This window comes from Neolamprologus multifasciatus, chromosome 19, assembly GCF_963576455.1.
Source record: "Neolamprologus multifasciatus chromosome 19, fNeoMul1.2, whole genome shotgun sequence".
NCBI classification, from domain to species: Eukaryota; Metazoa; Chordata; class Actinopteri; order Cichliformes; family Cichlidae; genus Neolamprologus; species Neolamprologus multifasciatus.
This window is the reverse complement of record NC_140457.1, coordinates 2933262-2959049: the sequence shown is the minus strand read 5'-3', so window position 1 is coordinate 2959049 and position 25788 is coordinate 2933262. Positions and strand designations below refer to the sequence as shown.

The following is a 25788-nucleotide window of genomic DNA, read 5'->3' as shown; positions in this document are numbered from 1 at the left end:
TTTCTTTTTTGTCTTCTATTTCCTGTTTGAACTTTTTATTGTTCTGCTCTCTTTTAAACTGAACTGATTGAGACAGGCACACACAGCTAATCTGCTGATAAGGCAGGGTAGGGGGTCGAGGCCCAGATTAGGCAAAGCAGCATTATAAGGGTCTTAAGACACCCCATACTGACATTTCACTGCTTAAGCTCCATTTCTATCCACTTCTAAGTGACAGAAGTTGGATGATATGAGCAGGGCGGGCGACTTCTCCTTTTGTCAAAGGTGTCTTAATCGGGTTTCAAACAGCGCTCCCTCCGGAAGCTTGAATTGTCGTCATCTAATGAGGAAGTTTTCGTAACAGAAAGAGACAAAAAAGACGAGTGCGCCAAGAAATAGTGGATAAACTTAAATTATTCCAGACATCAGAACTTTGAGATTTAGTCTCTCTGTGCTAATGAAAAACAACAACTCTCCAACCATGACATGATCCTGACATACGACACTTCACTGATTTTATGAATCCAGGGTTTCACCATGTGTGCGGACAAACCTACTGCTTAAGTCTCCACAGCAGCAGCCAAGGTTAATCCTGTTTGTAGAAGCACTGGTGGCAAAAAGGGGCTCTTGTAGTGAAGAGGGACAGTTTAGAGATGAGGTGAAGGGTGCCTCTAGGTGCTTGACCCCCCTCCTCTCTTAGCCCCACATCTGCCCATTAACCTGGGCCAATCAGCTTGACCTTGGTGAGGAGAGGAGCTGAGGAGTAGCTCACAGTGCCATTGACTCCCAGCAGTCACATAATTGGGCTGTTAAGAGGAAAAGGATGTTTTGGGGGGGGTCTGGGTGCAAACAGTATAAAAAAAAAGCAGATGTGGCCGTCGTGCTTTTCATTCAAAGACACAGTAAACCACCTCCTCGTATCAAATGCACACTCACAGCAACATCGCTGGATCGCACACGGATAGAGTCCAATCCTGTGGATTAATTAGAAGGTTCAGTCCTGCTTTGGTGGCGAGCTAAGAGGAAATGATGACTGCTATCAAAAGCGGACAATAAGACTCACTTTGATACAAGTTGTTGACACCAAATGCAGTAATGAAGCCAAGCCGGAGCAACATGAACAGGTTCAAATCATGAAGGAATTACAGTGCCATCTCCAGGAGGCATTGATATAGACAAACTGATTACTGCATATGGACAACCTGTCACTTGATACAGAAGAGGACACAAGAGGCAGAAAGGCAGGGGCACAGGGCAAACTACTGGTTGAACATCACAAATAAGGGATATGACTATTGAGAAAGAAGAAGGTGGCAAGGGGGGGGGAAAGGGAGGAGGAAAGATGGTAAAGAGGAAGGCAAGAAGGAGAGATAAAGGCGAGCAGGTGTTGATTGGAGAGAGGCCCGGCGTTGAGTGCCAGCGGTACCTGTTGTCACAGCGAGGGCTGAGGTGTGAAGCTCGTCTCAGTAGAGGCCCTCAGAGGTGTGAGGTGATTATGGGAAAACGGGGAGGAAGACAGACATTTAGATGGAAAGACACAGGGAGAAAAGGGGACAGAGAGAGTAAAGCTGGCTGCAGGAATAATGGCAGCATGCAAGGAACAACAGATCGAGATGGATAAAGTGAAAATGTGTATGGTACAGCGTATATGTGTGTCCGTCTCCCACTTTATATATCAGCCACTCAAACCCTGGTGTCTCATTAAACAGCTGTGGCTGCAGAAAACGTCTGAATGTGTCACAGATGCGTTATTATGCTGTTTGTGGGTCCACTTTCTGGGTGAGTGTGGACTTGCAAAACATAAGAAGCTCAAGAGGAATAGCTGGTTTCAGAGAGTTTTAACAAGTAGCCCAATTAGTGGGTCCAAGAAATTGGAACTCGGAGGCCCCAGAGGAGTCGGGTCAAACAGTAAGCCAAGGTTAACGACACCTCCTGAGGGGCACGTTTCCCACAGCGAGAGCTTTCTAAGCTCCAACCTCCACACCTCTCTACCGTCCATCTGGCATTCGGACAGCAGGGTGGGGAGTTATGGCTGTGACATCACTCCTAACCTGTGACATCATCACTGCCCGTCAGTGATTTCACAGGGGTTCGCCAAAGCTGCAGACGAAATCAGATGTCTGCTAGCTGGCATGACTGGGTTATTTACAAGCTGACTGGAGGAAGCAGACCCATTTTCTCAAGTCTCTGCAACCCACCGTCCCTCTGGGGGCCACTAAAAATCGATTTCCGCTGCGAAACAAATCATAAGAGCAGCACCTATACTAAGGTCAACGTTGACCCCTAAACTATGTTCGAACTGACTGATTGCCAGGGTTTCACAGAATATAAATGGCAGCGCAACAAGTCATCCTCACACACCAGAGTTAGCTCCAAGATACCTGGTGACATCATAATTTGTTGGCACATGGTTTGTTTAACATGACTGCCATCAAAGCCTGCTAGGCTTGTGTATTCAGATGAGCCGAGTCTGTAACCAATCTCTTTTTCAAAGGACTCTGGCCTGCATTGATGAGTCCTAACACAGCAGCCTTAGATGTGAAGCACAAAGGATCGACATGATTAATCAAACACAGACCCATTATAGCCAGACAGTCACACAGGCCTCCACTGTGTATTAACAGAAAGTCATAATAAGATGAGCTACAAAAGGCTGATAGGGATGAAGATTAACAGATACAGCTCTGAGTGGCTGGGTGAGAGTTTTCTTGGAAGGTCTCCTTTGTTAGCAACGGTGGCCAGAGTGTCACGAATGTCTGCACCCTCTGGAAATATTATTAGGTCAGGACAAAGGTGGGCATCCTGCGAGCTATCTGAGGTGAATCTCTGTCATATTTTCCCCTCAGTTCCTGAAATTGTTCGAGAGAGAGAGAGGAAGCAAAAAGCATCTATCTGATCTCAATTTGAACTTTTAATAAAAAGTCAAAGATTAAACAGGGAAGGGCATGCTGAAATCCATATGAGGGCTTGAGCCTCTTCTTTCTTCCAACTTTCATGATGAAATTTGTAGCACGATGATTATCGCGCTCAGCGGTTTCTGCCCACCTGTACACACACCTCAAAGCACAGCAGTAATCAAAGTACTCTGATGTTCTATAATCTATTTGACACATCTGCAAAACCAACCTGACACTTAAATTGTCAGAGAAATGGTGCCAACGCCGGGTCATGCCAAATGACTCTGATTTTCACGCTGCGATCACACAGCTCAGACAAGCACTGATGAAATATTAAAACAAAATGAACAGAGGCTTCTGCAATTTTAATGATGCTTGCGGTATGTGCGTCAGAAGACGCGCGATGCGTTAATGCCAAGCATCCCTTTCTGCCTCCCGGCCGAGGCGTCCTGCACATAAAGTCTCCTGCTCCTCCATTGCCCCTTCTGTGAAAGGTTCATTGGTCCAATTAGGCTGCCTGGCCTCATGCAAAATGCCTGGCATTTAGGGAGAATGCTAATGATTAGCGCTAGGTTACATATGATCACATCTGCGGTAAAAGCACTGGCAGAACAGGTTCATTACTACGACTCAGGGCATAGTTTAATCAATGCCACCGCTGCTAGAATGAGTTATGAAATCTGGACTGTCGGGCCAATTATTAAAGAAAGAAAATACTAAACGCTCAAGTACATGATGCACATACTTTTTGATGCATGATAACTAAAGTCTGTCAAGTTTGCGCCAGTTAATCTCATGGACATGAAACATTTTTCTATCCCATCACAATCTGAAAAGCAACTTTGTAGTTGTGCACATTTACAGTAAATATCCCGATTCTGTAATGTGCAAGGACATAACCTGGAATGGTGGATAACCTCAGCGAAGGAAGAATTCTAGATGTGCGCACTTAAAAAGAAAGTCGCACACAAAACCTTAGGAAAAAAGAAAATAGACTTCTATGATGGCAACAGCTTTTTCCTAATCCTCGCCCCTGGGCTATATTGTGCAGTCAAGCAGGCTATTACATGGCAACAATTAGGGGGGCTGGAGCCCAACACCTGGTCGTCTCCTATTCTGGTCCTTCAGTGGCAGCTGACTGTACAGTCTCACAGCCAGGTGGCTCTCCTTCAATGACATTAGCTAGTCACTCCAGGGTTAATCAGGAGCCTGCCATCATCCAGTGGGCATGCACAGAGCTCCATTCACAGTGGAAGCTTTTATAGGGGACGATGGAGACAATGTTGGTATAAAAACTTGTTCAACTGAAGATCTCTGGCAGAGGCCGCACATAATCAAAACGAACTCGGGGGTGGCGTTCGTGCCCCTCGGATTCACGGCGCAAGTTCAGAGCTGCGTCTTGATTGGCTGAAGTGGAGTTTGCGGTACGGCCACTGTGCATCCTGCAGATTATAATGGACCTTTTCATGGGTGGACAAAAACAGATGGAGGAGCGGGAAGTGCTATACATCCACACAGACGGGTGATGATGCGGGGGGAGGGAAACTGGATTTTGTCAGAGTCGGCAGATACAAAAACAAGTGGGTGTAGCTGGAGCAGTGCGGGCTATATCTGCCTGCACAAAGCCCCCTGGCTTGGAGATCTGAGGGTAAATAACACTCATTAGAATATGAAAAGCTATAGATTTGTACCCAAATCAGCTAGAGTCTCATCAATAGTAATTAGAAGATATACATAACTAATGAAGATGTGTACGCTACATTAAACAAAAAGGTACCAAGCGCTGCTGTGTATTTAAACACAGAATTAGGTAAGTGGATGTTTGAACACAAAACAAGAGCAAACAGGAAAATGATGGAAAAAAAGCACAGTAGGAATGGTGCTTTAAAGTTATACGGTATTTTTAAAGGAGATCCCACCACCCAAAAGGTGTTCCACGTGCTTTTACAACCAACAAAACCTTCTTTCTGTTCGACATCAAACTCTATTACAGCCTGTTGCAGCGGAGAAGCAAAGCAAGATTTGGCCAATATTTCTCACCGCTTCCCTTTCAGCCACAGCCACCACTTGACAATGAAATACAGACTATCAGTATTAACACATCAAAGGCTGCTCCTCTAAGAAGAAGCAGACAATGCACAGTGATGCACACTTAAATGTTTTGTTTCTGTTATTGCTTTGTTTCCCTTGCCTGTCTGTCAATGCAGAACATTCCATTTAGTGCAAAAATGCAAATGCTGCACGGCACAAGGACATCCTCTGAAAGGGAATAATGGCCACAGGCCAGCGGAAGAGCACACACCGCCTTTGAACCATTTAAAGAGGCATTAATGTGCAACTTATAAATAATCAAGCAATTCCGTCTTAAAACAGCCAATTAAGTCTGCAACATTAAAAGGAATGCAGCCTTATGGGAAAAAAAAAAAGAGCAATTCTGGTGTCTGAACAAAATATGGGAACTGAAAAATTAATGGCTATTTAGGGACAAAGGCCGCCAATAATGTCACAAGGTATCTTCGCAAGAGTCTCCAAAACCCCCGTGCCAGATCAGAGAACGAGAGATTCCAGTGGAGAATGATGAGTGACATTTTGCTGACATTTCCCAGGCGCATTCGATGCGTGGCTGTCTCAAGACGGTGTCAGAAATATCTATGGCTATGCTGAATGTGACACAGACGTTAAGGGATGCAGGTTCTTTCAGGGGACGGCCTCAGCTCTGGGGCCGGTGATGAGGAGCCTGGACCCAGGGAGATTGAATGGTAATCACTGGAGCGCAGATAATAGATGATTGAAGGCTCTTTCTACGCCGCTGTTGGATTTCAATATCAGAGAGGCCCTAGAATTGGGATTCTTATCAGGGGCGGTGTGTCAAACAAAGGAGAGCTGAGCGTGAAAGATGGGGTCCAACTCAGGCACACGACCATGCCGATTAGCACAAGGATAAAAAAGGCCGCACAAACAAAAGAGGGCAGCTTTAGCTGGACAAAAGGCTGCTCGCTGCCTTGTAGCAAGAGACATGGAAGGAAGAAGGGACGTAAATGAAAAGAGAGACTACTTGGTGGTAAAAGGAGGACAGGACAAGAGTTTTGCTGAGATGGTTGGAAGATGAATAGTGACAGCCAACTGTTAAAGAGTGTTCCAGATTCCCGGCTTCTGAAGACGAATAATGGACCAGCGGGGATGAAATGCAACGCACCCCGCCGCAACCCATTCATACACACCCAAACAAACACACACGCACACAAACTGACACGGTGGCACGAGGCTTCACATCTCTGCCAAGTCCATCACAAGAAACAAAACAAAAAACAACAAAATTATTCCCATTTATCCCCAGATTCCAAGCACTAAAGCTTGCCAGGAAAGCTCATTAACCCTCCCTTCAAGAACCCTGAAACAAAAGAGGGGGGGGGGAAACAAAACATAACTAATCAATGAGAACGCACCCATTGAGAGTGGGTGGGTGGGTTGAGTGGGGGTGGGTTGAGGGGAGGGGGAGCAAGAACACGCATCCATTTGGATAACCTGAGAGGACTAACAGCTTCTGCTTTAGTGTTGCACTGCCTGGCTGTGGGGTGGAAAAAGAAAGTTCATTAATTAAACAGGGCTAGGGGTAACAGATGGAGTGGCTAGCTGGATGCTAATCACATAAAGCAGACACAGGTTTTTACACCCGAGCTAGCAGCGCCACACATCAATCACAATGAACGTGTCTCAGTGCAGCCCGTAATAGGTCCAATCATGCGACCGGGGTCACGGCATCTTGACTACGCATCCCGCGCGTTATTAGCGAGACGGTGAATGCATCAATGTTTCTATGCCTGATATTTTGTGAGAATATTTGCGCTTCTTTTTGGCTCGGGGGGCCATTCCCTTACATATAGTAGCCTATTTGAGATGAGGATTTTAGTCCTACATGATCAAGCATATGCAAACTATAATAAGAGCGAGGAGGACCATGTTATCCTCTTTGATGGTTCAATCTGTGGGAATTTGTGCCATTAAGCACATTAGGAGAACTGGGAGGCTTTTCTCTAGAAGCACGCAGCAGTAGAAAGATATTTTAAAATCAAGACAAAGAAATTTTCCAGTTATCTAATAGTCAAATCATTTCAAATACAGAGTTTTTCTTCCATTTTTACCATCTGACATTCAGAATGTGGCACTTTTTATACATCACACAAGGAAAAATCCCTTGTACTGGAATTCAAATATATTGACCAGAAAATAATACTAATTTAGACCAAAGAGCTGCCAGAAGTACACAGAATCCTTCACACTGGTCTTTTTGGCATTCCTAACCCATTCCACAACGCCGAGTTGGAGAAGAGACAGGGAAGGTGATCCCGCATAAAACCGGCTCTCACTTCGCCGCTAACAAACAGACAGATGTCAGACACGAACGCATAACAGACGGACGGGGGAGGAGGGCATGAGGGTGGGGGTTCAAGTTTAAAAATACACAGAGCGTGACATTCTTTGGGTTACACTAGGCTAGTTTTCCACCACTGATACCTGAAAACGGCTTTTTATTTTATAAACACAAAAAAGTTAATAAATCAAAGCAACTGAAAAGATCCTGATAAGAAATACTTTTATACATGGTAATTAAATATCAAAATGTGGAAAAATATCAGCAAGACGTCACAAAGGTTGCAGGGAGACACAAAGATGAACAAATGCAGGACACACGTGATGATTTTAAAGCCCGAAGCACCAGAGTGCAAAGCTGGCTGCATACAAACAAACAGATATACACCAACAGGCAGCTCTGACACCAGCAGTGTGTGCACGCTCTGACAGGCGGGGCTCTGGGGCCCTGCTGTTGGCTGTCTGGTTCCATGCCTGCTCTACCTGTGTTTAAAAGGGGGCGGCCCCCATGAAGCTCAGACCCCAGAGTGTAGGCTGTGCTAGGCCCCCAGGGCTTTCAGGGTGTGGGTGCTGCACAGTGTACGCCTTTTGTTACAGGCTGGGTGGCAAGAGGAGGAGGAACTAATGTGTGTTGGGGGGGGGGGGGGGGGCAGGAAAAAAAATGAGTAATGCTATGAGTCATTCTGCATTAGCAGCAGGGAGAGGGAGACGGGGAGGGGGAGTAGATGAGAGGGGGCGAAGAGAGAGAATACTTTTGCATGTTGTATGAAGCTAGACGCCATATGCCATCCGAGCTGGGCTGCCTCCTGAGTCAGGGCTCTCTGTTTGACAGGCCTGTGCTTGCCCCCTCCAAACCCCCAAAGCTACACCCCTTCTTCCCCAACCAACACCCTCCTCCTCCTCTAGGCCTTCTCGGCTCCAGCAATGGGCTTGGCAATTGCTTTGGTCGTGCATGGACTGCGCTCTGTTCGTGTGTGTGTGTGTGTTTATTAGGAGGGGGGTACTCAGTGATCTGAACACATCGGACATTGTCGTGAGTCCCGGCAGGAACAGCTGGTCAGCTGGAGAGAGGAGTGGGAGGGAGCAGGGATAAGAAGGGGGAAGAGATGGGAGGCAGTGCGCTACACTGATAATGGGATTAGGTTAAAACATTCAGTTGGGGAGAGCCCCCTCCTCTCTTTGCAGCCCCCTGAAATAATGTGTAAACTCTCAACCACCCTATCAAAGCCAATGCCAGCCTCCGCCCAAACTTAGCCCTGCCAACTCCAAGCAGGGACACTTTAAGTCCAAACTAGCCCAGCGCCCCTCACCCAACTCCAGCTACCTACTCATCCAACAGCAGCCAACCGCCTCCGACTAAACGGTTTGCATCCAGTAATAACAATATGCTGACAATCACTTATCATAAATCATGCAACAAGTCAAGCTGTCCAACTCCCGCTGCAAAAGTTGCTGCAGATTACAAATTACTTTTAGTTGGTCAGCCCCGCTTCCAGTGAACAGGAAGTTGGCTATACTCACATCAGCTCAGACCATTACATGAATCCAGCTTATAATGACTAGCTTGGCGTCTCACTGTGCCCAGTCAAGCACTGTGCTCCATAGTGATATAGACTGCTGAGTATTATCCATGAGTCTGCCAACAGTTATGGCACAACAGCTGGCAAATTAGACCTATCAACGATGCTAAATAATTCATGGGAGACAACACTAACATGGCAGATCCTATTCACGACACCCTATCATGCATACAGGCGCACTTTCATCTCCGCTAGGTGAAGAATCTTACAGTATACAAAAGAACACGCTGTCGTGAGACAAAGATGCGACGAGACCGGGACAATAACTTGCTCGGAAGGGGTGTGAGAATGTGTCACGGTCAATGCGGCGACTGTACTAATTATGACGGCGTGTGGGGATGCAGAAACGCCACACAAAAGCAGCGCATGTGGAATATCATATCCATTGTGTTTTCGGCATGCATCCGTTGCAAAGATGTACATCTTGTTTCCAGCAGTGGAGCTGGGGGGCTGCAGATATGCTCACATGAGCCTGTGAGGGAACATGACAGAGTTAAGCAGCTTTTTGGGTTCCACTGAAAGGATCAAGGCTTCCTCTCCTCTTCCTGCTGCTGCACACACACACACACACACGCTACCTAAAAGCCTGGCTCGCATGACTGGCGATGGGCAGAAACAGATTATGGTTATTGATCGCTGCCTGGAGATGGATCTGTGTGTGTGTTTACTTGTGTGTCAGAGCAAAGGATGGGGACTAAGGGCAGTGTGCAAAAGCTATTGATTCTGTCCAGTAGGAAGGCTATGCCTCTGAATCAAGGTCAGTTTTGCATTGTCTCACCTATTAGTAACTTGCCATCACCCCACACACACTTCACCTTTACCAATAGCCCCATCACAAAGAGTGATGGACGGCACATCAAACTCAAGTGCTTGTTGAAGAGTGAAATGAATCCCACCTTCTGGATGACGACATTATCCTATACTGACAGTATGAAGGATCTTTCTCATACAGTAAATGGCAGCAGACAGCGAGGCAGTGCAGTGGCAGGTTCGGTCCACGTGTCGCTAACAAACTAATCGCCGTTTTTGGTTTTAAGCTTCTTACATTTGCAAGGGAGGGCCCGATTAACATCCATGTTTCAGAGAAGTCTGTAAAAACAAATGTGGTTACATTTAATTCAAAGTTGTTTTTGATTGAACATTTTGTGGTCTCGAGTATTCAAAATGCAGCCGCGAATGGCCGACAACACACTTAGAACACAAAGCCAGAGCAGCTGCATTTCCTATCAGCCATATAAATAATAAATGATACATTATGAGTTGTCTGTGAGAGTCTTGTGATATGTTGCCTATGAAGGTTGTGTCCTGGCAGAAGTGACACGAGAAGCCGTATGCAACTGCACAGATTTGACAAAAATCATGCGGGCAGAAAAAGGACGAGAGAGCAAAGCCATATGAGAAAGACAGAACGCTGCCAAGAGGTAGTATCCTTTTGAAAAACACTCCTGGAGCCCATCTGTGTGTATTTTCAGAAAATGTTGCTGGTGGTCATTTTTCAATATCAAATCCTATTAGCTCGAGAGATTCTGTGAGCGTTGCAGCAGACTGCTGGAGTCCTCTAGATCCCTGTGACGGAGCGAGAGAGGGGGCTGCAGAGCCATACTGGCCTTTTATCTGGACACACAGGGGTTATATAGCTTCTCTTTGAAGAAATATTCAACTAATTACCTTGGAGAGTGGCTTCACAGGCAGAGAGCAGGCTGTGAATTGTAAAGGCATTGTGAAGGGGTAAACTAAGGATTTTCATCAAAAAAAAGAGTTTCAGGTCATTGTTCCAACCTGTGAAAGATAAAGGGCTGCAATATCCTGAGAAGATGGAAGAACTGAAACGACCGGAGAGGGAAAAATGCAAAAGGCTGGAGTGGTGTAAGAGTAAAAGCAATGTTGAAATCAAAGCTGAAAGAGTAACTCCACCTGGCTACCAACGCACTTTCTTTTATGATCAGAACCACTGCTGGACGTTGCATCAGTGCGCTCTGACGTTCTCTTAAACTATCAAATCTCAAGTTATCACTTTTCTTACAGCACCAAACATTCATTAGCTTAAAGTTTTGCCTCTGTGCTCACGAGCTCTCTGGCTAGGCAGACATGCAGATACTCGTTTTGGCCGTGCGCTGCGCCTGGCACTTTCATTCATCTCCTCTGGTGGAGTGTGCGAGGCCTGGCAGCCGATCAGTGCCAGAACTCCAGAGGCAGCGCTTATCTCCTCTCATAGATCATGCCTTTGTGCTGAACTGATTCTGTGCTAAGGAATGCCAGGTGAGGCTTTAGTGTCCCAGTACGGCCCCCTTACTGCAGCAGCACCACCCCCCTTTAGAAAAAACCACAAAAAACGTTGTGTTTTCGGCTTCCCCAGTCCCTCAGGCTTCCAGAGCCAGGCAGGCCTGTGGACGGCCCCCTCTGGCACTGAGAATCACACTGGGCTAATTCACTTGGCGTCGGGTAACAGACATCTGTCACTCAGGATACCCCCGGGGACTCTCAGACAAGGCCCGATATTGGGGTGGGGGGGGCCAAGCTATGTGATGCACTGTGAAATGCATGCAGACACACACATACTTGCACACACCCTACACTGAGCGGTGCAGCACGACGACAGACCAAAAGCCCTTTGTGAGTAATAGTCATCCACACAGAGTCTGAAAACAAGTTTTGAAATTATGCATACATCCTCAATCCAAAAAAAACCTCCTTGGGAGAGGTTTCTATAGCAACTGCCAGAGGGGCAGTGCGGTTCTGGTGAGGCGGTGGCGCACACGCTGTCCGAGTAGGAGCGGGACGTTAAGGGAGATCAGGTTTCCCCCTCCAGGGGCCATCCCAACTCTGCCCCCCCCCATCTCACCCTCCCACCCCTCCCTCGACTCTGTGCTGCTGGTATTCACATGCTAATTCATCTCCACTGGTAATTACACTCTCTTTAAACCAACTGACAACTACAGCTGGAGTCAGGCTCTTAACGGCACACAGTTGGATGGATGGGTGTAGGGATGAGAGTGTGAGTGTATGCACTTGTATACATTTGTCGATGGGGCTTTTATTTTGGTTCTTCTCGTCCGCCATAAAACGGTAGTGATAGATGATGACACATTATCTGTTCTCTTACCCAAAACAGCCCCGCAACCTCCCGTGTTGCTCCAGGCTGTGAAACAGCCTCGGCCTAATAGTTGTATGTAAATCAGGTAGCTCATAAAGATCAGTGTCTGCACTCAGCTGTGTACTTTGGCTAACATGGAAAGCACACCACATGTTCCAGTGAATTCACTCCAATGTGGTGGCTTGTCATGTTGGAAATTTAATCTCAGTGATGTTTTATTTACATCTAATTGAAATATTTCAAAATCGTTGCTAATAAACTTAGCAGTCTGAGCTCTCTGAGTAACCACTGCCTCATCTTTTAAAAGTGTCGTCTGAGGGGCTGGACCTGTGTGAGAGAGGAAATAAAGCAGAAGCCTTGAGGAAAAAAGGATACAAGCTCTGGTAGAGAGTCAGCCGGGACTTGACAGCTCTGCTGGCATTGATACAGGTAGCCCGCACTAAACTTGGCAGCAGCATCCCAGTGACGATAGCGCCATTAAACAGAGGGCCAAAGAAGGGAACCTGAGGAAGTCAAGAAAGAAACAAAGAAATTAGACAAGTTGATAATAAAACTCAAATTTTAGTGCGGTCCTGTTTTTGCATGTGCAACTACTTAAGATACATTTTTTTGTTTAAAAACAAAACAAAAAAAACAACCTCCATCTGTTTAGGGGAAGGGTTTAAGTTGAAATTGGATTTTGCCTAACTCTGCATGACAACCACACATATCTTATGCGAATCAATGTTAGGTAAATGAAATTAAAATGACAATCAATACTATACAATGCCCTCATATTGAGCTATTTAATACAAAGGGGCAGAATGAATTTCAAGAATAGCGCGTGTGTGTGTGTGTGTGTGTGTGCGCGTCTGTTCATGCATATTGGAAGGGGGCCCTTAATCACTGAAGCTCAATAGTCACTGACCTGGAAGTTGACGTGAACGTCAAAGTCTTTCCAAAGGCCCTGCTGTCCTCAACTTGGCACTCGACCAGCCAAATTAAACAACAAAATAATGTATAACACCAGTGATACAGAATAATTAGCTAAATCGTGTGATGGAAACCTGAAGTTATACTATAAATACTCCAGCATCAGACATCTGATGGTTTTACACGTTTTTTAATTTAAAGGAACTCTCCGATAAAAATGTTTATATTTTCACGCACTGCAGCGGCAGCTCTTCTTCTGACCTTCACCCAATGATAAAGGCTTCCTGTTGCAGAAACTCTTTTTTTAAATTATGATCTTTAACAACTGTAGTTTTTCAGCTTCATTCCAATTCCTCTTTGTGCAGCTCCCCGACAGAAAAACTGAAATAAAAGCTTCCTGCACAAAGGGTTAGTGTTTTCAGAGGTTATCTGGAATAGGCCCTCCATGAACACGAGTGGGTCTGGAGTAGCACTGAGGAAAACGTATGGACGGAAGTCGACTAGTGTATGACTCATGAATGATAAAAGCAGTTTTTCTTAACAGCAATTGAGAGTTCCAGGAAAACGATTTAAATTTCTTTTTGATAATTAATGTGCTCTCAGCAGTGAATAAAGTTTTGCATCTAGTGAACTGCTGCGTTGAATTTTGACATTTAACGAAGTCAAAACGTGGAGCTTTCAGTGACGTGGATGGCCTCGCTAGTTTTCTGTTTACACGGACAAAACCAGAACTCCATTAGAGCAATGACTATGATGCAAACAGAGACGCCAATAAACTGGCACTATGATCATTCACACTGGAAAACGATGAATGAAACAAATGCAGTCTGAATGAATTTCCCCTCCTTCTACGACTGTTATAAAAAACAATGGAAGAATAAGAACATAACGTGTTTCTACAACATCATTTTACATGATCCATTTCCCAAAAAATTATGCCTTAAGAATTTTGCACTATGCATTTTTATACTGTGTGGATATATCTGAACATCTGAATCCAGTCATCCTGGACAAAGTAATGTCACGGTCCTCTAGGAGGCCACACATCGAGTGCAGCACTATGGAGTAACCAAGATGAAAGCAAGCCAACAAAGGCCGGTAACCATCTCTGAAAGCACATACCCACAGTGTGGGTAATAATGCATCGCTGGAGGAGAGACCTGAGAGCCTTCAGACAGAAACCACAACAAGGGAAAGAAGGTATGAAATTCAGAGCAACGTCTGAACACAACAGACGGACGAGGGTCTGCATTATCTAATGAACACAGACAGGAAATTAATGCAGTGCCATGCTGTATGCTGACCAGTGTTGGTCAAGTTACTTGAAAAAAGTAATCAGTAACTAATTACTGATTACTTCCCCCAAAAAGTAATCCCGTTACTTTACTGATTACTTATTTTCAAAAGTAATTAGTTACTTAGTTACTTTTTAAAAACACAATTTACACCCTGAATAGGTGATAAAGTGATAGATCTTTCAGCCCAATTCTACTTTTTCTGCATAATCATCATACAAAATGTAATCAAATGGAAAAGTCTCTTTTTAAAACTTGTTTTATTAGTTTTAATCTTTTAACTTTATGCATCAAGCAAAAATTTAATTATCTGCAACATTCTCTGACTGGAAGAAATTAGTTTAACATTTAAACCTATTTTCTGCACATTCCAGCACATAAAATAAAATATTTTTTTCTGTGTGTTTACACTCAGTCTTTCAAATAGATGCAAGTAAAACACAGCAGAAAATAAATAAAGTCAAGGTCTAGCAGTCCTTTTGCTCTATTTTCACCTGTAAAGCAGGAGTGGGGTAGGCGGAGGGTTACCCTGGTGCAGGTGTGCAGCGGTCAGTGGAAGAATCCGCGAGTTTCTCTGTGAGTTTCCCATTACGTCGTAGCTACTCGGTGCTTGTTTGGAAGTTTAGGGGTTTTTTCGCTGTAAAAAGAAGTTTTCTTCCCACGCACAACGGACACTAATGTTTTTGTCACTTTTTCTGGAATCAAACTCAAAGTAAGGTCAGTACTTCCACGCTTTAAACGCTGCACGCTCATACTCTCTCTGCACTCGATATATGATCCATTGTTGATCTGCACACAGCTGTTGTCACAAACGTTGCACTCGCTTACGTCACTGTCATGAGACATTCTAGCAATAAAATCATGGTTTTAGTAACGCAGTAACGCAGCGTTCCTACGGGAAAGTAACTGTAATCTAATTACCGTTTTTGCAACAGTAATCCCTTACTTTACTCGTTACTTGAAAAAAGTAATCGGATTACAGTAACGCGTTACTGCCCATCTCTGATGCTGACTTGTTACGGCAGGTAACAGGTAGAATTAACAACGGCTCACTTTGTTTGGATGCCCTTAAGACACGACAGTAAACCTGCTTAGAAAGTAAAACCTCCCGTAAATGATCGTTACACCTAAAGAGCTAAAACATCTGCAGCGGTCTATAACCTAAATATTCCACTCGGCACAGCCATTACCTGTGGTTTCTTCATGATCTGGATGAAATACATGTGTTTCTTCATTGGGTAGATGACTATCAGCACATCTCCAAAGTCAGTTGGGATGATGCCGCGCCGGTAGTCCCTGGTGTGCTCGGACCACACTATGTGCACCTCGTCGTTTCCCAGGTGACGCAGCTGCCAAACAAACAAAATTAGTCTAATCAACAGCTTAGTGAGCGAATGTAATTTTCACTGCTTTGGGGACGATGACAGGAACACAAATTTGGATGGATTAGGGCTTCTAACTGGGTTTTATCCGCTCTGCACTTAAAACCCACACTGCCTCCAGGAGACCGAGGAGCGGACTGAGGTTAAAAATCTTTTTAGAAGACGACGACTGACAATATTATTTTCTAGTGCATCTTGGGAGCAACTGTTTCTGGAGCAGGTGATCGCAAACTTTGTTTGAAAACAACGGTCTAAATCGTAGCCTGGCTCTGGTTTAGTCTCCTATTATAGCTTTTTCATTACAAATTCAAATAGCAAACATAAAATGGACAAAATTGAGCATTTTAAAACCAAATAATTCAAATCCAATTAACCTACCCCATCAGAGGTTAAATTGCTTCCCATTTCCACTCTGTTCACAATCACAAATGAAACTGGGCAGGACAAGAAGATTTGCTTAAATGACAGGAAATTGACTGATGCTAGTTTAAAAAAAAAGAAGAAAAAAGGTAAACAGCTTTCCCCTTTTCAAAGTAAAATAAATGGGAGTAGCAACATTACATTCTCTGACAAGTGTAGATCATTTATTAGCTGGTGGTCCAGTGATGTCGAATCAAGCAGTCCTTCCATTTTCCAGAGTATCATAGACACTGAAAAGTGAGTCTCTACTCAGAAGAAAACATCTGCCAATGTACTGTTGGCCTAATGAGCCATTAAGAAACATGCCCTCGCCACCAAAAATGCAATTAGCACATTCTATTATAAGCCCTTAATTATGGTAATACGCTAATCTTAAACAAATCCACGGCATGCTGATTACTGGAGCTCGCCAGTTCAGTCTGTCTGTCCAAGGATCAGGAGGTACCAGCCAGGTCAGTCACTGGGACAATTTCAGAGAAAATGTTGAATATGCATTTGCTGCAGACAATCAGCAGTGGGATGTTAATTTGGGTTAAGATAGTAGCATTTGGATTAGCTGAATGACAAGTTTAATGAGGATGCTTATGCTCTAGTCAATCATCTTCTGCACCAACCCGTTTATCCCCTTGTTAATCACATCCAAATGTTTGAGACTTCTTTAATAAAATGGGATTCGAGTCAAAGGCTCTTGTCCAATTAGCCCACCTTGACCTTCCACCCAACCAGTGGGGTTCACATACATGGAAACTGCCACCCAAAGGATCCAGAAGACAAGAGCATCCTAATGAAAACAACCTGCAGCAACCTAGTTAAGACGTAGCGCCCGAGGGTAACTGGGACGCCCGTCCATCTCCCTCGCTTTCACACACATCCACATCGTCTACATGGCCTGACCCCAACCCTGCAGGTCATTTCTATAAATGCATTACTGAAGCCAGCTGCTGCTGCTGCTACAGCCTGCAGTGCCTTAAAACCCACAATTGGATTGAGGAATTCATGGTTTTCCCTCTTTTCTTTTAGGTTTAGCTTTTTTCCCCCCTTCCATCAGCTTCAAACAGGCAATCTACTCAGCGAGAGCTACCCCATCCGTCTCTCTCCTACAGTGTGCCTCTATGGTTACAGCAAGTAAAGTGGGTGACTGCTGGACTAAAAGTGTTATTTTTAAATTGACAGAGTAACATCGTACTTAGACACAGACAAAGCCTGTTTCTCATTCCCATTTTTTTCATACCACTTTCTCTTCTCTTTACCTTCCCATCGTTTTCTGAAACATCGGCGCAAGCCTGCAAATTTCTCTTGGACCTGTATTTGGTGTGGAGATGTGTGCGAAGTGAGCACGAGCAATTACAGAAGTTCCCGGCGAAACTGAACGAGAGCGGAGTGGCAGCACGCTCTGCTTTGGGCACGGCCACCCCTCCAGCGCCACACTCTGGACAAACCAAGACAAAATCTTTCCTCAGACTAATTTCCGTGGCCACTAAACACAGTTCCAGGATGGGTTTGGAATGAGTAGGCGATTATTTGTGAAATGGAGAGGGGGATGTCTGTTGAGGGCTGGAGTGTGGCTGGATATGAGGAGAGCCTGATGAATTTCCCTCCTCAGCAGGGTACTGTATGAGAAGATTGGCAGCACGGGCAGGGGCCTTGCGGCTCATTTCTTTCTGCTAACTGCTACTGCTGCACTACAGCTCAGAATCCCACTGCAGAACCAAATCGATCGCTCCTGTGGCGGCAGCAGGAATTGGATAAAAGGATCCTGCCGGCATCCGGCCGGCGCCTGCCCTAGCTGGGAGAGGTAATGGCTGAATCCAGGCCCTGGTCACAGCACACAGGGAGGGGGGCAGGGGCTAGCAGAATCATAGTCATTACCACAGCAGCACATGCCCTCTCTTCACTCACGCGCCTGCGATTCTCTACTCCTCAGGCCTTCCTGGCCAGGGTCACTAATCAATGCCCACACTCTGGAGTCACACCTCCTGATCACAGCTTAACACAGAGCTGAAGGCTGCAACAACATACTGCTCTGGGCAGGCATGGCTGTGTAGCCATTTCACTGCAGTACATTCTTCTTTTTCTAATGCACTTAGAACTTAAGGTGTTCAAGTAATTCAATACAGACAATCCAGATGTGCGAATAGTCAATACCAGCTTAAAAAAAACCAGCTGATGGGGATTTTTTTTACCTTTTTGGTGAGGCAGTCATCAGAATCAGATGGCATACGCGTTGAGACGTGGAAAATGACTTCCACAGTGGAGGTAGCATAATAAGGAGCCGTTAGACCTGTGCTGCCATTCCTCTGGAGCCCGCCCATAAAGCCACAGTGCGTGGCTAGGTCCACCTGAAACGTACACGCAAAAGTTACTCTTTTGTACAACTTTGTGCAAACACGAATGCAAAGATTTGATTTAAAGTCGTGGTTTGCACCTCCCATCCCAGTCCCGATACAAAGTCTTCATAGTCCTGGCTTCCTGCGCTGTTAGACAAAATGGAGCACTTGTCTTCTTGGCCTTCTCCGATGTAGAACACGGCAATCTTGTGCGTCTCTCGGCTACAGAACAACAACAAAAAATAAAAAGCAGCCGGCATTAAAAGAACGACAGCTACACTAACCAGTTTAACAGTTGTAACAACTTGAAAAGCCTTTAACTACTTGAGCTGCTCTGGATGAAATGCTTGGACTACACCTCGCTAATCAAGGTAAATTGTGTCGTTGAATTGCTGAATAAAAATCTCAAGCACAGAGGGGGAAAAAATGTTTATCTCCAAAAAGCCGTCTGCTATCTCTCCATCAGCTTTAACATCGTGATAAAAAAAAGAAGAAGAAGAATGGCAGCAAAGCCCCCCCATCCTACTTTCCCTGTTGCCATGGCAGTACATTGTGCTGGAGTACATTTAGGAGACTTTGCATGATTGCGCACAGGTTGTTATTGTCCAACCAAGTCTACGTCTGGGAGAAAACGTCCACTTCTGAGGGCATTATTTTATAACCTCCTGTCATTAGCAATGTGTGGAGCACTAATTGATTGGACTACGAGAGTCCAGTAAGAACGATGAGAACAGGACGGAGAGAGTGATGGAGGGAGACTTCCAGGGCTGTGCTCAGCAGGAGTTGGCACAGATTAGGAAATTCATGGAGGAGGAAGGGAGCACTGCCGTGTTGAAAAACTGGACCGCTCGCAGGACATGCAAAGAGTTAATTTTACTAATTCAGAAACATGTTTATGGGCGATCAGGAAAACACAATACGTTACAGACAACACTACAAGATGATACAAAACTCCCAAGTGAACTTTACCACTGCCTGGAGTCCAAGTTCTTCAGTTCCCGTAAGAGTTTAGAGTTTTTCTTCAGCAAATGGAAGCTTTTCCTGTTAAACAACAACAATCTTGATTAGATTAGACATGAGGATTTTAATCTGACACTAAAACTGCCATCAGCGGCTTAAATCATCACAAAGTAAATAAGTGTTAAACCAAAGTTTTGTTTTGCAGATCTGATGACCAAGGACCAGAAAAACAGGCACAGGTGCGAGCCACAATCTCCTCTTGTTGTGTGCACGTTACACCATCACCATTAAGAGGTGTAAGCTTTTAATTTAAGGGGCAGAACAGCAAAGATGAGGCTCTGCAAGCTAGACTTTAGTGAAAACAGCTGGGCACTCTTATCCTGTGGAGAGGAGATTAAGACACTGCGGACTCCAATGTGCCTTTAAATTCATCCTCTCTCTCTTTGAGTAACAAGCCAACAGCTGAGTTACTTTGAAGATGAAGAAAGCGACTTGGTGTCAGACTTAACAAGAGGATGTGTCCTGTTCTTTCTCTCTGATTGTCTGCATTTAATGTGTTGTTTTTAGACTAGTGACCAATAAGTAACACTGACATCTCTTAAAACCCCACTTTCCTCTATTTGTTTCTTTCAGTAAAGAGCAGGCTATTCTCAGTCTGTCTGTAATACCTGCGATCCCAAGAGTTCATCCCAAGATCATTAAGCAGCAGCCGGCAGAAGTAAAAAGGAGCTTTTGGTTCCTGGTGGGACGGTTCGCTCTGGCAGTCCGCCCGAAAGCTTACATCAGCCTCCCACCTCCTCACTTGCTCCTCCTCCTGCTGAGTCTGGCGATGAATGGCTTCCAGGATGGCGTTCTCTTGCTCTAGGTTCATCCCGTGTGGCGACGCGGCCGGCTGGTTAAGCTTAAGTCGTGGCTGGGGAAGACATTCTGGGCTGCTGTGTCCGAGGTCCTCCAAAAGCTTATCGAGAACATCAAACTCATCCTCCTCACAGGAGTTTGAGAGGCAATCGGAGCCTGAGCGATGACGCTTGTGCGGTCCTGCTACTGGGGAGGGGGGCGGGTTTCTGCTGTGGTTGACTGCAGAAAGGGAAGGGTCGACTGGTTTAAAGGCTCCCACGTCAAAGTCTTCATGTGCGGTGCAGTAGAGGATGGCACCATCCCACGAGTACTTGCCCGAGATGTCCCGGACAATGACGCGCACTTGGGAGGAAGTGTGCAGGGGCTGTCCGACGGTGGGGGTCTCGGCAGGGATCTGCAGGTAGGACACCAGCGTGCTGTCGTTGAAGACAAAAAGCTGCAGGTTGGGGCTTTTGAAGACCTCGGAGGACAGCTCGGACGACTCCACGTACGGGTTGTCGTGATTTTCGCTCACGAGGCTGTGGAGGAGAGCGGGGCCGCCGCTCAGCGGATGATGGCCTAAATGGTTCACAAGGTGTGTCATGACCATCCGTGCCGTCAGCGGGATCAGCTCCATGTTGCGGCGACGCTTTTCTGGCGGGAGAAAAAGGATGGGAGGATGAAAAAAATAAAAAATACAAGCAAGCAAGTGTAACACATGATCAATAGTAAAAATGACCAATGGGTTTAGAACACGGCTGCACTCAGGGCTGTCTTTTATAATATGTTCAATGTAGACTTTAACAATATTTAAAAAGCTCCACATTTGTGTGTCGACATGTTACACTCTTTATTAGCTCCTTTTACACAAACCCAAATCTGATTCATGATTACTAATAGGGCTACTTTATTCATTTCTCACAATAGCTTAGCTAGCACACCTCTAAGTAGGTAGCATCTAATCATAAGAGACAACTTTGAAAAGCCCATTGAGTCTTCTTACAATGGACGACCATCGAGACTGGCCAAGTGCTAATGAGAACCACCATCTTTGCAGACTGAATAGAATTGTACTTTGCAGATTGCATTTATGTAAATGTACAGGTTTTTACTCCCAAGTGAAAGGCATGCCGTGCTTTATTCTGCAGGGATGTGGGAAAAACAAGAAGATGCACTCTTGCATTGTGACAGTGCTATCAATACCATCATCCCCCATCAAAGTGGAGAAAGCTCTTTAGAAAGCAGGCCAAGCTGCATTAGAGATGCACTGGCCCTTTGATGTGACTTGATCAATATGAGGTGAGGGCATGAATATAACTAGGCCGGCACTCTTTGGTTTGCCCTTTTGATAGTGTTTTGTTATTTCAACCAAGACTCTGTGCAGCTGTGCACCAAAAAAAGAAAAGAATGGAAAAAAAAAGCAGAGGTGTGATGAAATTTTCAAGACAAAAGCTTCTGTTTGAATTTCTTACATTGTTTCAGGAGACATTCACATTGTGCATTTGGGCTTTGAGGACTTTTTCGAAGTTGAGGACGCGAGAGAGAAAGAGGAATATATTGCCTAATGGAATCACAAGGTCACAAAAAAGATTTTTTTTAAAATCTAAACCCCATAATGGGTCTTCTCTTAGGGCTGAGTACTAATGTGAACATTCCCTGTGATGGTTGATTTCCTTTTTATACTTTTAATAAGATATTGACATTTAATTGAGAGGCTCCAAATGGATGGCCTACTTAGAGTTTGCTTTTACCTGTTTTGGATGATTTTTTGTGGGGGTGGGAGGGTGGGGGCAGACAGGGTAGAGAGTTTGGCTCCATATTCTGGGAGCGATAATATAGGAACTATAAAATATAGAGCTGGCAGCAGTTTCCAAAACATTACGACGCAGCAGCTGGCATCAAGTACTAACTGGCTTTTTTAACCCTCCTATGTAAACCTATGTAACACATACTATATAACAATTAACACTCAATGACCTTTTTATGCAGTGCGATCTTTCTCAAAACAGATTCAGATTTAGGAAATGACATTTTCCTGCCCTTACCCTCAGCCACAGTGAGTAGGTTGCCTAAGTCCATGGGTGTCTGTGACGGGGGTGGCTCGCAACGCTTAACCTGACCCAGCATGAGGTCATAGTCACTGGACAAGTCAGACAGGGTGAGCAGATAGTGGCTCTGCTGGGTGTGCAGGTTGGACCCAGCCACACAGCAGTGCAGCACCTGAGGAACGAGAGCGGAAGAGCAAAAATGTAGTGATTATTTAGCATGCATGGGTTGTTTTGCTACAGTAGAGACACCCCAAACACCCCGCAATACCATAATATTACTACACTTAACTCATAACATTACTGGAATCACCTTTTTCAAACTGCAAATGATGTCCTCAAAGTCAAACTTTGTCTTTAATCAGATAAGATAAGAGACTGCAGTCGGCAACTACATGCCAACAGTTTTATATTTCTTAGAATTCAGCAATTAACTGCAATAAATTGCTGAAAATCACATTTATTGCCATCTACGTAGACAGAAATTCTCTTTTAACAGAAATTGATATTTTACTATTACATTTGTGCTCAGCAACCTTCCTGCTCCAGTATAACCAGATTACAGGCAGCTGGCAGCCAGTTGAGTCAAGACTCCTTAAGTTTTGCTCATTGACTCATTCATACTGATGGCAACATGTCAGCAATCTGTCTACATAAACAGTGTAGTGATTTATGGTAGTGATTGGACTCAGTCTAAATCAGACTGCAACTGTTTGCAGCAAGGTTGCCTCCTATCAGGTGACTTGCGAGTGAGTGAGCAACACCAACATCACTCCAGGCAACCTTTAGTCACCACAAATTGCAACTGGTTGCAGAAAAAGGAGGTCGCTGTCCTATTTTCACTCGTGTGACTGAGCCAATAGCTTTGAATTTGGAGACAACTTGGTCAAGATAAAGCATAATTTATGGTCCTGCTAATGTGTCCATCTACACATTTGAGTTTGAAAAGGAAATGCAACATGTGCTCCAAAGATCCTGACTGAGCACCGCTGACGAAAGTGTCTTATTAATGTTCTGCCGGAGGTTTCTTCCTGTTAAAAGGGAGTTTTTCCTTCCCACTGTCACCAAAGTGCTGCTCATAGACGGTCATATGATTGCTGGGTTTTTCTCTGTATCTATGAAGCGCCTTGAGGCGACTTTTGTTGTGATTTGGCGCTATATAAATAACATTTAATTGAATTGAATGTTGACAAGTGGGCTGGAATACAGAGGAGAATGACAGCAGAGCTCCCGGGAATGGGAGCACAGACAGTGGCTGCAGTAGAGTAATACACTTGGATTTACTTCAGCTCTTTGCATGTTTTAACTGCAGCTGCCTAGTGGACCATCAGCAGTACAAGTAAGAGTGGCCGACAGACCGGCTGCACCCTAAAATTTGTACACTGCCTCCATCTGACATCAGAGCTCTCTGCAGGCAGTCGCCAGACTGGAGCGGACAGCGAACACTTTCCTCTGCTGGACCATAAATCCAGCTGAAGTGTGTCTAGTGTTGGACGTTATTCAGTTGAACCAATTTAATTAAAAGTTTGCTTAGCTAAGGTTATCTGAGGATGGCGGTGAATAAGACGAGCCACCTTGTTTACAGTATTCCCAGATTTTAATTCATTTTATTAAATATTGATATTCGATGTATGTTTAACCCCCCCCACCCCCCACTCATAGTACTAGAATGGTGAAGTCTGGTAAGAAAATATGCAGCGATGTCTGTAATGTCTGTGCACGACGCAGGAGAACGTGAATGGGGAATATATGGTCTATTTACATCATAAGGCAAAAAGGGGGAGAGAGGGAGAAAAGGGAAGAAAAGAGGGTCTTTATAGCCACTAATCCATTTCTTCTGTGATGTGTGAGTGTATCGATCTACATAACAGATGGCAGAGCATCCGTTGGCAGTGCTAGATAAGGCGCACTGGGGCAGTTGATTACAGCCACTGAACAGGTTTACACTGTTTGATTTAATTAAGACTTTATCCTTGTGCTCAGCTCCCCACCGCAAACACGCATGCTTAGCCACATATACATATCTGAGTACACAGACAAACACACCTGTACAGTGTATAATCTGAGCAAAGGTAAGGGGGTGGAACATATGCCTAATGTATGTAGAGGAGGGCGCCTCTTATTCAGAGTGGAGCAACTTGGGTAAAGCCATGCAAAGGCTAATCCCATTCAGCGCGCACACACTTGGCTGTGAGACGCTGGCCCTGCCATGTGAAACAGTATTGTGTGGGGCAATGTAGACAGTATGTGGATGATTCCATCAAGCAGACCTCTGGGTGCGTAGGGGGAGGGATTTGAGGCTTGATGCTGAAAAGATGTGAACCAAACAGCTGCTACACCAAAGCCCCAAAGAACTTCCTCTGTGGAGATGTAGAAAGGGGGGGGGGGGAACCCCACGACTGTGCTTGACAACAAATTGACTGCAATTCGCATAGCAACAGTTCCTGGAAGGTAACACAGTAGTTAGAAGGGCACATGGTGTATGGAGATGTGAGCACACTATGTACACAAATAAATCAAATAATAAAACACGGATGTACCTATCTTTGCCGTCTCTCTTGCACGCACGCACACACATGCACGCACGCACACGCGGTGCAGCTGGCTGCTGAGGCAGGCAGAGGGAGCAGATGGAGAAGCCTGAGCAGATCTCCAGTGAACCGACATGGTCTAGTGCAATGTTGCTTTTTGCAGCTACGTGCTCGCCGTTAGTCAACCGTACCAACTTTTTTCACTTTTGTCTGCATCCCAGGAAGCATGGAAGCCATTCATTAGCTGTAAACATGGTCTATGCTTGCATTTGATTGGTCGGCAAAGGACACATTGTTAAGTGCCCAAGTGGAGTCATTTATGACCCCAGTCGTATTTTTAAATGTGTAGCTGTGATGCTTTCAGTCATAAGAATTTTTTCTATAACTTTTAGCAGTTTTTGCTCAGCTGTTGTAACAAAGACAGTGGAAATATGTCTTTTTTTGTACATTTATATTAATTTTCCACTTCTAATCACTACATTGCAACACTTTCCAGCGAATCACTGCTAACTGATGTCTGAATAAAAACGATCTAATTAAACTGATTAGAATATTTTAGAAAATCTAAACAGAAAATGGAGCCAGGATGGGGGGAAAAAAATTGTGGTCACTAAAATAGCTTGGGCGCTTGAGCGTTAAATATAAATTTGTAATTAAAGGAAAATGAGGCATGAAACAACCTGTCAGGGAACGTGGGTAGTGATGGAATAAAGGGAAGATGTTTTCTATTCTCTGCCTGGTATACAGAATAATTAGCAGCCAACGTGACAGTGGAAACATATAGATTTCAGTGTTGATATCATCACACCTTGAATGAAAGCCGGAGGGACTGTGCTTTTTGTGCACTGATGGACAACCAATCATGCTTAATTGTCTTTGCTTTCATAGCAGCTGCAGTCTCTCTCATATTAAGACATATTCCATTCAAATCTCCAGGACAAGCATTTATAGCCTGAGCTTATCGAGTGGACAAAGGGTCCCGTTTGAATAATTGGACCATTTCTTATCAGGGGTGACATCCTTACAAAGATCTGCCGTTGACCGCATCTGCCCAGACAGGAGGGAATGAATAATACTGCATTCATTTGGGCCCGAAGCTTGGCCCTCATCCTCAGGGTCAGACCATAAAATAAAGATGTGAGGGACAAAAACAGAGGA

General features: G+C 44.8%; 1 protein-coding gene across 8 annotated transcripts in view; it reads right to left on the bottom strand.

The window, feature by feature from the left end:
* ralgapa2 (Ral GTPase activating protein catalytic subunit alpha 2) overlaps positions 1-25788 on the bottom strand; it is a 98313-nt gene that overhangs the window by 13977 nt on the left and 58548 nt on the right. For all 8 annotated transcript variants that reach the window (XM_085144447.1, XM_085144441.1, XM_085144439.1 and 5 more), the window contains 7 exons: positions 22100-22274; positions 19886-20708; positions 19227-19298; positions 18356-18479; positions 18114-18269; positions 15319-15477; positions 12297-12424 (listed from right to left, as the gene is read on the bottom strand). In XM_085144447.1, the coding sequence (XP_085000573.1) occupies positions 12297-12424; positions 15319-15477; positions 18114-18269; positions 18356-18479; positions 19227-19298; positions 19886-20708; positions 22100-22274 (1637 nt within the window). The remainder of the gene's footprint in view (positions 1-12296; positions 12425-15318; positions 15478-18113; positions 18270-18355; positions 18480-19226; positions 19299-19885; positions 20709-22099; positions 22275-25788) is intronic.